The sequence below is a fragment of the Actinia tenebrosa genome, unplaced genomic scaffold (genome assembly GCF_029948245.1).
Source record: "Actinia tenebrosa isolate PJP-AT-01 unplaced genomic scaffold, QUT_ActTen_1.0 PGA_scaffold5__44_contigs__length_20552954, whole genome shotgun sequence".
Taxonomy (NCBI): domain Eukaryota; kingdom Metazoa; phylum Cnidaria; class Anthozoa; order Actiniaria; family Actiniidae; genus Actinia; species Actinia tenebrosa.
In genome coordinates, this window is record NW_028292582.1 from 10252226 (window position 1) to 10265788 (window position 13563).

Here is a 13563-nt window from a genome sequence, read left to right on the forward strand (position 1 = left end):
GGCCATGTCACGTGGGTTGACATCGGGACGAAGGATCTTGCTTATGATATTGCTGATGACCCATAGTTGATTGCTTTCTTGACCTTGGAGTGGCGCGGAATGATATTGAGGATAGAGGCGCCAATGACGGTAGAAACTGCGCATGCCTCTGATTTGATTTTTTCGGCTGGTCCAGTTAATCCAATTGGCGGGACGGGTATCCATGGGAAGGTCTTTGATGGTGTCAATGCAATCCAAGAGAAAGGTGAGAATGATGATGCGCATGCGTGGGGTGAGGTGAGCTTGCTTGATTTCCCACCAGCGATTGGGTATGTCGTAGAGGTAGTCAAAGTGATTTTTCCTGATGCGATCGTCCACGTGCTGAGTCGTGCGAGTTAGAGCCATGTTAGTTGCGATGAGAATCTAGGCGGGTTTCGTGGTTAAGTGCGCCAATGAGTTCTAGGAGGGGAACGTCATTTTTGTAAGCTTCAGTGGTGGAAGGATCAAGGCGACTGATGTCGAAGTATGTGTTTGCTACGTTATAGGCCAAGATGCGGTACCTGCTGAAGTGCAGCCAGCGGCGGGCATCGGAAACTTTGTGCGCTTCGTAGAGGTCTTTGATCCACTGGTACTTGGGTTTGACGTGGCCATGTTCCTCGAAGTCACAGGAGTGTTCGGCATGCACGAGGTCCATGCAGTCGACGTAAAACTCCAGGAGTCTAGTGCGTTCTTGCAAGTCTTGAGGCGAGTCTTCTTCGCAAATGGACGGCACCCCCCAGGAACGGAGGCGCTTTTCGAGGTAGGCAAGAGCGCGGGTACGGGGCCTTGTTGCTTGCATGGTAGTTGGGCGGGTTTAGGGACTTTTCTTTTTTTCCAAGCACATTTGTAGCGCCACGTCCATACCGTAATGAATGGCCAGGAGATCGAAGGCGGGAACGGACATGTATTGTCCGGCTGTAATTAGTTTGCTGATTTCGGTACTTCCGTGGGAGATGATTCGTTTGATGTGACCTTTGTATTCTTGGATGTGGGCGTAACGTTGTTTGACGTCATAATCATGAGACTTGTAATCGTCGGACAACCATTGGTGCTCTTCCTTGACCTTGGCGGTGGGATGGATGACGTCCAAGCAATCCAGGAGGTAGAGAATGAGCACGAGCTGAGTCACGCGTTGACGGAGGTCTTGCGGAAAGCAGGCACATTCTTGGATTTGATGAAAGTTGAGGCGATCACGTGTAGAGGTGATGAGACGGGTGTGATAGGTTTCGGAGGTTTCCATAACGAGACTGATGGACGGTAGTAGCGTGTTAGAGTTTTTCTAGGCCTTTTTTGACGCCAAACCCCACCCCTGCTCCGACGGCGCCAAGACTGGCAGCTTTGGCGGCAGCGATAGCCGCAGGAATGAGCGCCAACAAGGGAAGGAAACCGCCTTGCTGAGAGCGTCTGTTTCGTCTTCTTTTTCGTTTGCCCCCTACTTGGCCATAGTTTTGTTTTCGCGGTCTGGAACGGATGTTTCCGCCTACTTGCCCATAGGTTCGTTTTTTCTGGCGTGATCGGATGCCTCCGCCTCCTTGTTTACGTGGCAGGATCGTATTGCTCGATGATGCGGTGCAAAATCTAATAAAGGAGCTCTAGGCGAGTGGGCTTTTATTCATTTTTATCATGACTACGGGCCCTGTGTTGAGACCAAGACCTGTGTCTTTGCCTGTGGTGCCCGCCGTTAGAGTGGACGAACCCGGGGCAATGTTTGAGGTGACGGACGAAGTGATTGCAACCATGCCGTTAGACGTAAGGCAGGGCGCGCCCGTTTATTTAAGATCGTTGTCCGCCCGTGTGAATTCGAGTCGTGAGAATTGGGTCTTGGGATTGGATAAAATAAAGAATCCCGCCAGAAAAGAACAGAGTAACGCGTTGCTGTTGTTGGATTCCAAGTACAACAATTTGCTCAACCTTGAAAAGACTTTGTTGGGTGGAGTCATGACGAAACTGAAATTTTTTAGAACCAACAGACGAGACGATGACTTGGAAGGAGACGAGCCTGTGAGGTCGAGCATAGGTGAGCTTCATTACGAATACAGAGAAATGATAGCGGCCATCACCAAAGCTAGGAAGGAAACCTTGGAGTTCATTATGACGTTGACTCGTTGTTGTGGACCCAAGCACATGGCAAGTGACGAAGAGGAGGAGGAGGAGAATGAAGGCGAGGAGGACAAGGTGGATGCTGCCGCCCGCAAGAGAAGGAATCAAAAGAAGAAGGAACAGAGAAGGAGAAAGAGGATGAACGAAGTGGTTTCAGATCCCCGGGGAAGAGACGAAACGGACGGAAAGGATATAAAGGGGTCGGAAAGGGGGCACGAGTACCAATTTACCGAAACAGCATGGGGAGACGCAGACGACGTAGGAAGCATCAGACGGGGGGCAGTAACATCTTTCACAGGTTGAAGAACCGTGCTCAGGAAAAGCTTAGTAACGTAGTGGCCAGCAAGGCGCAAGGAATAGCCGGCAAGTTGATTAATTCTAAAGTAAAGTCCAAGAAAGCACGTGCTTTTCTTCACAACCAATTGAAAGCCGCCGTACCGTTTATTAAGAAGCAAGTCGCGTCAAGCATACAGTCAGGAAGTGGAGCGAGCAAGGACATGCAACGGGCCATGCGTGCGATGCAGAGATTTGAAAGAGTGAAGCTAAGACGACGACGATGATTTTGACAGTGATGACCGTGACGTTGATGATGTGGGAGGAGTGGAGTCGGAGGAGGAGGGGCGTAAAGGTCTCAAAATTCGCACACGCCGTGTACCGTGCACTCATTGCTCGAACGCCGTCGTGGGAAGAAGGTCTTTGTTAATGCGGAGGAGACGTCGAAGACCCAAGAGGAACGAAGACGAAGAAAAGATGTATAAGGCAATAATGGGACACATAGGAACGCTGAGGATGTTGTTGGCTCAAGATAGGGTTCACTTGGGCGGACACGGCGAAGTGGTGTACGGTTTGTTGCGAAGCTTGGAGTACGATGTCATGTGTGCTGAAACTCAGAAGGAACAACGAAAGGCACGAACAGATCTTCATCAGCCGTTGAGCGAATCTTTGGAAGCCTTGGGCGGGGACAAGTACGTCAGGGGACCCAAGGACGAAAGCGTGATCGAAGGAGAAGGAGAAGGAACAACGGAAGACGAAGGACCTATCGAGATTGTGACTGAAGTGATCAAGCCATTGAAACCTGCCGTGAAGAGAAGGAGAAAAGTTAGGACAGGAACAAAGGATGAAGCTAAGAGAAAGGTACCGACGTTGATGAAGGAAGGAGAGGTTGTGCAAGTGGAAGTCCCTGCAGGACCTCCAGGCGAGGAAAGCATTTCTCCTCTCGAGGAAGAAAATCTGAGGATGCTCCTAGACTCCATTACCAACCCACAGCAGACAACAGTCTAGACGTTTGATTGTGAAGAAAAGGTAGAGATAAAAGTTTGTAGTAGGATTTTTGTGTTTCGTGTAAAATAAAGAGACCAGACTTTTGTGTTACTCAAACGTTGTCTTTATTGCTTCTACATTTACATCTTTGCGGCAACAATTGCCTTGACAAGGTTGACCCAAGGGTCCTATCTTGCTGTTGAACTTGGGACGGAGGGACTTGGGAATCATGACTTGACAAACGAACTGACAGACTTTCTTGTCATTGTCTCTCTTGTTACGAGCGATGAAAGGTTTGACGAACTTGGAAAAGGATCCGCCACGTGCACGGATGTAGAGATAGGCCAGACAGTAATGTCCGCAGACGTACGTGTTGCAGGCTTGCAGCTGAGGCATCTTGACTACGTCCGTCATTTTGATGAGCTCTAGGAGGAGTGGATCTTGATAGTTCTTGAGATTCAGGGATCCATACGAGTCCATGATTTCGATGCGTTTGGTATCGACGTCTGGAGCGTACAAGGCAATCCAATGTTGACCAGGCTTGTCGATGGGGTCGGTATTGAATACCATGCCCCAAGGTCGGGGCGGGTCTTGCCCATCGCGATACTTCTTGAGAAGGGCTAGAGCTTGGTCGGCTCCTTGAGTGCCGACGTAGGAGTACGTGGGGTGCTTGTGATAATTGGGAGGGTACGAAGCGACTGTGTTGATATGATCGGTGAGGAGTTGACTTTTTCTGTTCATGATCTAATAGCTGTATCTCTGGGAAGCGTTCTTGTTACCATCCAACCACATTTCTTGTTCAAAGTATCCGCTGACGATCATAGTGGTGTTATTGGCTGTGTTGGCTGAGAAGTCGACGTCGATGTTGACGTTGCCTACGTTTCGAGCGTAGCTGTAGCCGAAGTTTTGTTCACCGTCAGGGTTGAAGTTGTAGAGGATGAGATAATTGCCATCCTTCTACCCTTTTCGATCGATGCCGGTGGGTGCAGAGTCGATGCCTCGTCCTGAGAACTGAAGAAGGGTATTGAAACCTTCTTCCTTATGATGCGAGGTCAGGTCCAATCGCTGATGAGGAATTTCTTCGCCGTCGACGGTCACACGAAGGGACGATTGATTCATGTCTTGAAAGTTGTAAGGAGAATGAGCCAGGGCTCCATCAAAGGCAGCACCTCGTTGAAATCCCATGATCATGTAGTTGGGTCGGTACCCCTGGAACACGTTATGCATCTGAGCACGTCGTCGACCATCGGGAACGGTGTGGGTAACAGTTCTGTTGGTGAAGTAAGGGTATAGGGCAATGTCTTGGTTTTCCAGCATGGCAGCTTCCATCTTGATGTGCAATTCGCTGTTGACGTCCACGTGACGAATGTGCAACTTGGGAGAATAGTTGACTATGGTGTAGGAGGCGTTGGGCTGGGTAATGGCTGTAGCACCCACGGTGATACCATTCATCATGACCAATTCTCGAGGGTTCCATTGGATTCGAAATTTCAATTCGCAGCCAGGAGTCAAGTAGCGCTGACTGGAGAAGAGGGGAATGACGGGTCTGAGAGAGAACTTGACGGCACGATTTTGGCAGCACAATCCGACACGTTCCTTAGCTCCTTGGTTAGGAGTTTCGCGATTGATTGGAGCACGAATGGCGTCTCCTACTTCTGCAACTGTGAGCGCTGCGCATGCCATACCTGGATTCGCGATGGCCAAATCGTTGGGATTGAGCTGATCAAACTTGTCGGGAGTGTCAGTGGCCCATCCTTCCAGAGACAGCAAGGATTTCTTTTCTTCTTCAGAGTAGTTCAGCAGTCGGTCGAAATAAGCTTCTAGGTGATAGTGGTCGGCATTGACGGTCACGGCTCCTTTGTTGATAGTCAGTTGAATTTGTTTGATGAGAGAGTGAGCCACGTTGTTGATGGGGACAGCTGCCGAAGTGTCGGTCAGGAGTGCACGTGCGGCACCGGCACCGCCATTATGAAATTCCACGTCAAATTCCAGTAGGATCTTGGTCATGTCGATCCAGGTACGGGTTCGGTCCACAGTGATTTCCAAAGGGTCCACGGCAGCCGTGGCTTGCGAGTAGACTTCCCATTTGGATTTTTCGCACGTGACGTCGATGGGCAGTCGTTTGAACAAATCGACCACGGTCCCTTTGTGTACTTTCAAGGGGGCGGCATCTTCGCGCGAGGCTTTAGAGGCGGGAGCGGTACGTCCTCCGTGTTGTCGTTTCATTACGAGGTCGAGTGACGAATCAGGGTAGGTTGAATTGGGCGGGTCGACGGTCCTTTTTATATGGTCTAACTGTTAAGGATGTCGTTTCGCATAACCTTGTACTTGGTACGCCCGCGCGTGAGCACACCTTGCTTGTCGCGTTTTTGGGCAGGGGTCAAGTTGGTGTCCTGAGCAATTTTCTTGGACTTCTGATCAATGGCATTGATGATGTTGTCTAGTTTTTTCAACTGCTTGGCTTGTTGAGGCCTGAGGTTGTTCAGTGGAGTGGACGTGCTGGGCACGTTCCCAAAATTGATTTGACGTTTGAGTGGGGTTTTGCCTTTGCCTGTATAACCACGACCACGACCACGGCCTGGACCTGAACCCGTACCCGTACCTTTAGGAGTAGCGCTTCCAGGCACAGGCGTGACTCCCGAGGGTCCTGCAGGAACGAACCAAGCAGGGGTGGGGCCGGCGACGGGTCCAGGAGCAGGAGCAGGAGCAGGAGCAGGAGCAGGAGCAGGAGCAGGAGCAGGAGCAGGAGCAGGAGGAGGTGCAGGACCAGGGGCAGGACCAGGTGCAGGCGCAGGAGCAGGACCTGGGGCAGGAGCCGTTGCAGGAGTGAGTCCTTTTTGAGCCATGGTTTTTTGGTCTTGAAAGCTGGCAGCATAGTTGGTCATGAAGCGAACACGCTCGTCGGGTGTGAGACTGGGATCGGACATGACTTGCTTGACCATTTTATCCGCGTACTTGACGAATTCCACCTTGGGGGATTGCTGCAACGATTGTTGAACGGCCATGGTGTGCATCAATTCGTTCATGCGAACGTTCCCATTTCGATCCACTCCTGCGATGGCTCCTCCGGCTTGGGACTTGGCGGCGGCAGCTACATTTTCCCTAAGTTGTTTCAGTTCTTCTTGCAGACGATTCCAGAGAATGACGGGAACCACGTAAGAGTTGGTGCCTGTGCTGCTGTTCATTTCGTAGTGGTGACGACCTGACGACCTTTAGGATAAAGCGTAACGGGTCGTCCTTTTATGACGACGTCCAAGGAGTCGTTGTTGGACGGAAGATGCCTGAGACTGGCCGGAGCCATGCGGCGAAGAGTCTGAATCTTGTTGGAGGGCATGGTGGGGTGAGGTCGTGAAAATCGAATGTGAAAGGGGTTGGTCACGGGTCCGTAGTCAGGAATGCCAGGAGCCAAGGTTCCGCGCATGGCAGCCTTGATCTTGGGCGTAGCATGCCTCTTGGTGGACGAACGTTTTCGTTTGGCCCCGCCCAACTGAGTATGCTTTGCACGTTTCTTGCCCCCTCGTTGACGTCCTTTCTTGTAATTAACCATAATGCTTTATGTTTCAGAGAGCAAGTCCTTCAATTCGTCGTTACCGTCGTAATCAAAGTCTTGAAGCGAAGCGGTGGCCGAGGGTTCCTCCTTTTTATCTTCTTTTGGTGCTCCTACCTTTTTGATCTTGGTCGTGGCCACGTTAATGCCTTCGGCCAGAGCTCCCGCCGCCGCATGCTTGGCCAGACTCACGCCGGCTGTTTTGAGACTGGGAGCCGCGATCTTGGCCAGGGCTTTGATGGTCGTGCCTACCAATTCGGCCTTGGATCCTCCTCGCTGAAGGCTAGAGCGTCGTAGGCTCTGAATGGAAGGATGTCGATCGTTGACCACCGACCCGAACCAACGTCGAGCGGCCTTGGGCATTTTCTTGCTTCCTCCTTTCATGGGGAGTTCCCCATTGGCTAGTTTTTTGCACATGTCTTTGATGTACTTCCATTGGTCGTCGCTACCGCTACGTAGAAGAGGAACCACTTGCGTAGGGTGGCATTGTGCCAAGGAGCGTATATAGGACTTTCCATCCATGCTGTGAAACATTCGGTGCGTCGACGTTATGTCCTATGAACGTGTGGGTGCTCAAGATTTATACCTACGTTACGGTTTAGGACAGCATACCGAGCGCGAGCCTTTTTTCCAAGCTCCTGGTGTTGCTCCTCGAACGCCCCGTACAACGTCTACGGCCGAACGGGCCGCCGATCGTTTCCTGATGAATGCGCCCGTCCTACCGCCCATGTCACCGTTGCCTCCTTCGCCGACGCAAAATTACGATGAGGACATGCTGCAGTTGTTAGGCTCGCCTTTCAACTTGCCGGACGACGTGACGAGCGTTCTGTCTAGCGACACGCCCTTGTCGACGGGGAGCAACTTGGTCCGGGCCATGGACCCACCATCACCCGAACCATCACCAGGTCCATCCCCCGATAGAACACCCGGTGTATCGCCAACCTTTTCACCCTCAGCATCGCCTGCGGCATCGCCCCCTTCGGAAGTGGCGAATTTGGCGTCATGGACGCCAAGCAGTGGGGGGAGATTGACGTCTTTACCCGACGCCACTTTGGATCAGATGAACAAGGAGGAATTGCGCGAGTACGCCGAGGCATTGAAATCGTTGGCAGAGAAGTATCCCCAGGTGAAAGAGACCTTGACACCTACCATCAAGAACGTGATGACGCGGGTGGACGGTCGATGGCGAGGCAATCGAAGCGAGAAAAGGATGGACTTGGCTGAAGTGGAAGAATACGTCAAGGAATTGGAAGCCACCGATCAAAGCAAGTTTGACGAAACGTCTCAAATGCGGATTCGCTATGCCCTGGAAAAAGCCCTGGCACGGCGACTGCAGCTTCGCAAGGAAGCCGAACGAGAGAGGAGGGATGGCGACGACGACGACAATAATGACGATCATGGGGAACGATTCAAGAACGCGGATCAAGACACCGTGTCTAAAGCCTTGCGCAAAAAATTAGGCAAAGGAGATCATCAAACCATCGCCAATACCACCACCGTGACCACGGTTCGTCGAGGCAAGCGGCCTGTGGTGGAACGCGAGCATAACAGTCAAACCTTCCCCGGCCCAGGCAGCGACAACGACGAGGATGGCGATGACGCGACTATTGAGGGAGGCGTATTGCGGCGCAAGCGAAAATCTCGAGTGTCCAAATCCAAACCTCGTCGCAAGAAACACAGCCAACAGGGAGGCATCGTGGCCGACATGAATCCGTATGGAGGGTATAACAAGAGCCCTCACGAGGTAGTGGATCAGTACATTCAATTTCTTCGCGACGCCAAGAGAAAGAAACTATCATGAACGTAGAAGCAATCAAACCGTTTAACTCACGATGGCAGCATCCTTGCAACATCGTCGTGGCCGGACCCTCCAAGAGTGACAAGACGCGGTTCATTCGCAAGATGATTCGTCATCGGGCTTGGAAGTTCGATCCCCCATCAAGTACGTGGTGTACTTGTACAGCATATGGCAAGACGAGTACGACAACATGAAAAAAGAATTTGGAGACGAGGTTAAGTGGGTCAAAGGACTGCCGGACGATCCCTATGCCTTGTTCAAGCGAACCCCAGGTCTGCTGATCGCGGACGACCTGATGGGGGAAATGGAATCGGATCATCGTCAAATCTCGAAGTGGTTTACCAAGGGAACCCACCACATGGACGTGAGTTTGGTCGTGCTCATGCAAAACGTGTTTCCCGTTCACATGCGAACCGCCTCCCTCAACGCCCACCGCATCGTGCTGTTTCGCAATCCTCGAGACAAGTCTCAGCTGCAAGTCTTGGCACGTCAAGCTTTTCCGGGTCAAGCCAAGTGGTTGAACCGTGCTTTGGAGGAAGCCAACAAGCGACCGTTTCGCCCGCTGATCATGGACTTTGATCAATCCACGCCTGACGAGTACCGACTGTCGTTGGACCCCTTCCCTGAAGATTTGAACGATTCAAACAAGCCCTTCCCTCAAGTTATACTCCCTTAATAAAAAAATCAATGAAACGAACACACCGAGTCTTCTTCATTTCTTTTAATCTACGTTCATAGCGATGCGTCCATCGTACAACTTGACAAAAATGTCGTAAGCTTTAACAATGTCTCTTTCTTTAGTCCGTATGCCTTGTTGAGGTCCATGGGCCATACGGTAAGTAATGTACTTGGTATACCGCTCTTCGCTGATGCGCTTGAATACGCCATTCTCGGTAATCAGTCGGGGGTGATTCATTTCCTAGTCAAACAAAGCGTTTAGGGTAGATTTGGCGTACTTGGATCCAGAACTCTTGATGCTTTTCTTGACGCTTCCCACTTTGCTGGCTTCGGCGGCTATCTTTCGCTTCAAGTCGACTCGGGCTTCGGTCGCTTCGTCTTTGAGGGCTTCTTTCAAGTCTTTACCTTCCAGTACGTCCGTGGCCACGTTAGCCAAGGCTTTGCCTCCACGGTCCACGGCGGCTTCTTTTACAGCATTAATTTTAGGTATGACGTATTGCATGGCTCCACGCCCCAACCGTCCAATGCTTAGTCCTCCTCCGGCTTGTCGAGGGGTATAGACGGGAATGTTACCGCCTCCTTCTTGGGGAACGTAGATGGGGATGTTCATACTCCTTTTTTGAAATCCAACGATACGGTGGTCACTCCTGAATTAAGGAAGGGAAGCTCTTGTCCTGCTTCGTCTTGTACGGCAAAGGCCACGGTCTGGTAACTATTCTTGGAGAGGGGGTAGTATTTAACGTGTTGAGGTTCGAACACGTATTCCTTGGGTTCGGCTGCAGCCCCCATGGACACGGACGAGAGGGGAACCACGTCCATGAGAGGAATGTTCTGATCGCCTACATGTTGGTTGTGGACCAGACTGCAGGTCACATAAGCATTCTTGGGAATGGCTTTGGTGTTGGTGACCACGTTAATAGCGTAGGGACCACTTTGGAGACCAAGGACGTCCTTGTTCCCTCGAAGCTGAGTATATTGATACCCCTTGATACGAGCCACGCGATTGGATTGGGGCTCCGTATTGGTCTTTTGATCAGACTCTACGTGACCTGAGGGTCTCCATCCTTCCTTGCACGTGATCCTCACGAATTCACCTGGACCCATGACGGCGGCGTCCACGCTTTCGTACTCCAGTCCGGCACTAGATCCATTGTTAAAGTTCAGCAAATCGTAGAACCCCTTGGGCATGGTTAGGTACAACTCACTGGGGGTGATGGTAGTAATGGGATCAATGGGGTTAAATAGTCGTAGGTCTCCCAGACGTTCATAAAATCCCATCTTCAAGTAAAAGCGGTTGAACGTACTGACTTCAAGGCTGGTCTGGATGAGATACACGGGAGAATGATCTCGCTTGAAATCTTTGATAAAGGGCGGACCAATGGAATGCCACTGGCTCGTGTTGTCTTGTTGAATCGTTCCAGATATAGGAGTGTCAAAATCGTCGGGACCAAAACCCATCAACCGTTGCATCACCTCGTTATCAGTTGGAGCGCTGGGTCCTACTAGCACGTCATGGTGCGACGTGAAGTCCCACATGGTTTTGGTCTTGTCGGGACCTATGATGATTCCATTGGCAAGAAATCGTTTGTGAAGGTCGTCCAAGCTCTTCCTACCTCTAAGATCCATTGCAATCAACACATCCTTGCCTGAGGAGTCGTCCACCCACGTGGCCGTATGGTACAAACTCATTCCTCCAATGCCGGATCCTGCACTCTCTCCTCCAACGCCTCCACTGGCCGGCTTATTTGACGTTTGTGGGAACCAGCTATCGAATATGGCATCTACTTGTTTCCTGAATTGGGCACACAAGTCTTGTACGCTGTTGACGTCGCTTAGGGTAAACGTGTGCTGAGCATTAGCGGGCAACTTGCTTTTCAGGTACCCGCCTGCGTCCAGTCTAAAGGTCCATTGCGTGGACTTGGAAGTGCTGGCCACGGGCGGCAGCGTCACCTTGGTCATTCCTACTCTCCATTGGTCACTCATCCTTTGGGACGCGGGTAGTTCGCCTGTAAAGTTCCCTGGTCTGTTGGAAGGAAATCGAGGTTTGGATTGGTTGGACAGAAGCGTCAAGCTCATAAAGGAAGAATCGTACTCGTCGGCTTGAGGTGTGAAGAGAAGACAAAGGGTCGTGTCTTTAGTGGGTCTGTCTTTCAGCCAGACTGGTGGCCGGCCCTTGGTGTCGGCCAATTTAAACCCTACGCTCTCTATGTAACTTCGGTTCACGCGTCGGCGAAAGGGATGCTTGGATTCTTGGTAGCGGATGGCTTGAGCGGAGGACGTGGTAATACGCTCGATCAGCGGAAAATAATCGTGACCCACGATTTCGTAGCGAATGAGATTCGTGTACAGCAGCAAGTCTCCTTTGGTCTCTGTGGTTTCAGGGGTCATGATGGCTTGTATTTCCACCGACCACACGCCCGGCAAATGCCATCCTATGGGCAACTGTACCACGAATTCCGAGGCGGTGTTGTCGTCGGTTTGTGGGTACTCGGGGTCTGGCTTGCTGTTGAACCAGTAGATAAACGGCTTACGTTCCAACCTCATTGTTTCTTTTTCGGACCCAAATCTTCCACTTGTCGTTCGTCAATCCAATTGGCGTACTTTTCAGGCCACCCTTGATATTTGACCAGCACTTGGGGACGACCTGTAGCGGGTTCCTTCCTGCGTTGAAGTATCTTCTCGATACGATAACGCATGTGCTTTATTTCTTCTTCTTCGACCTTGAGCAGCTCCTCTTCGTAAAAAGTGCCCTTAAGTATGTCCTCGCCGTCGTAGTCCATCAAGCGGTAGTACGCAGGAGGGCCTGGGTCACGAGCTCGAATCTTGAACCATTCTTCCGACCATTGAGGCAAGTAGCCCTTGTCGAAGATCGTGGTTTGACGGCTGATCCGGACCACGTCGCCCAGGTTAAACTTGTAAGGTCCCTTGAGCTTTTGTCGTGCTTTCTCGTTCTGGACCGTACTCGCCATACAATCGTTTCCACACCTCCCCTTCGTTGCCGCGATGGACCGAGGCCGGCGATTGCTTCAACGTGCCGTGTCGTTGATGGTTGTACGAATCCGTCAACGGACCAATCACGTCCACCCATCGTCGAGTCCCATTTTCGTAAAAGTACTTCCACAGTCTTCCTTTCAACGTCCGCTGCAACCGTTCCACGATGGCGGCCTTGGTGGTGGACTCTCCCGACACGAGCTTGGGCGGAAGGGGACAACTGGCAAACAAGTCTTTGACGTCTTTGTTGTAAAATTCGCTTCCCTTGTCTACGTACACGGTACGAGGCAACGTATGCTTCTTGTCAGGGTCCTTGGCCACTTCCTCAAAGATCTCACGAATGCCCCGTGCCGTTTCTTCTCCCGTCTTTCGCTTCAGCGGTCGTACCCAACAGTATCGAGACAGCACGTCGACCACGAACAAGATACATCCCATGCCATCGTTGGCAGGCTTGTCCCAAGTCATGTCCGACAAATCCATCTGCCATTGCTCGTCCATGGAAAACACGACAAAGGGACGACGAGGATAATTACGCCGTGCTGGGCGATAAATTTGATGCGTCGTCTGAGCTTCCAGCCATCTTTTCTTCGTGGCTTTCGCTGGAGACCCCTTGGAGACGTTGCCGGGGTCGGACAAGAACGCGGAGGTTCCTGCTAGAGCTTGGGGGTGTTGCGCTCCCACTTCGAAATACCGGCTGTACCATTTGGAAGCTTGCTTCTTGCTGGCCACAGTGGCGGCGGCGATGCTCTTTCCTTTCTTCCCTTTCGTCTTTCCAGCGGCGGATCGACCTTTGCGCGTGGATGACAATGGATCCCCCGCAGCACGACGAGAGGCAGCATCGGACGCGCGCTTGACGTCCGCACCCAATGCGGTTGTTGCTGATGTTGCCATCAGGCTGATCTTCGTTGCTTCCCGACACGATGGCGGCGGCTTTCTTGGCCAACCAACGTCCAATTCGTCCCGCAGCGATTTGAGTCATACCGATTAACACGTTTCTTTTTATGTCCCCCTTTTTATGTCCCTTTAATATCCATAAGGCAACGTTGTCAGGCCTTGATCGACACGTTGTCGCTTGGTATACACCAGACGAACGTCTTTGTCCATGGGCACCGTCCTCAATACTTTATGGGCGCTATCCCTAATGATTTTGCGCGGGTAGCTGACCGTCAAC

General features: G+C 51.6%; 1 protein-coding gene across 1 annotated transcript; it reads right to left on the reverse strand.

Annotated features, from left to right (window-relative positions):
* Positions 1-4335: 4335 nt before the first annotated feature.
* Positions 4336-5604, reverse strand: LOC148906520 (uncharacterized protein F54H12.2-like). The gene has a single exon (XM_089038054.1). It carries the CDS (start codon positions 5602-5604, stop codon positions 4336-4338), a length of 1269 nt encoding a protein of 422 aa, XP_088894180.1.
* Between the last annotated feature and the right edge of the window lie 7959 nt (positions 5605-13563).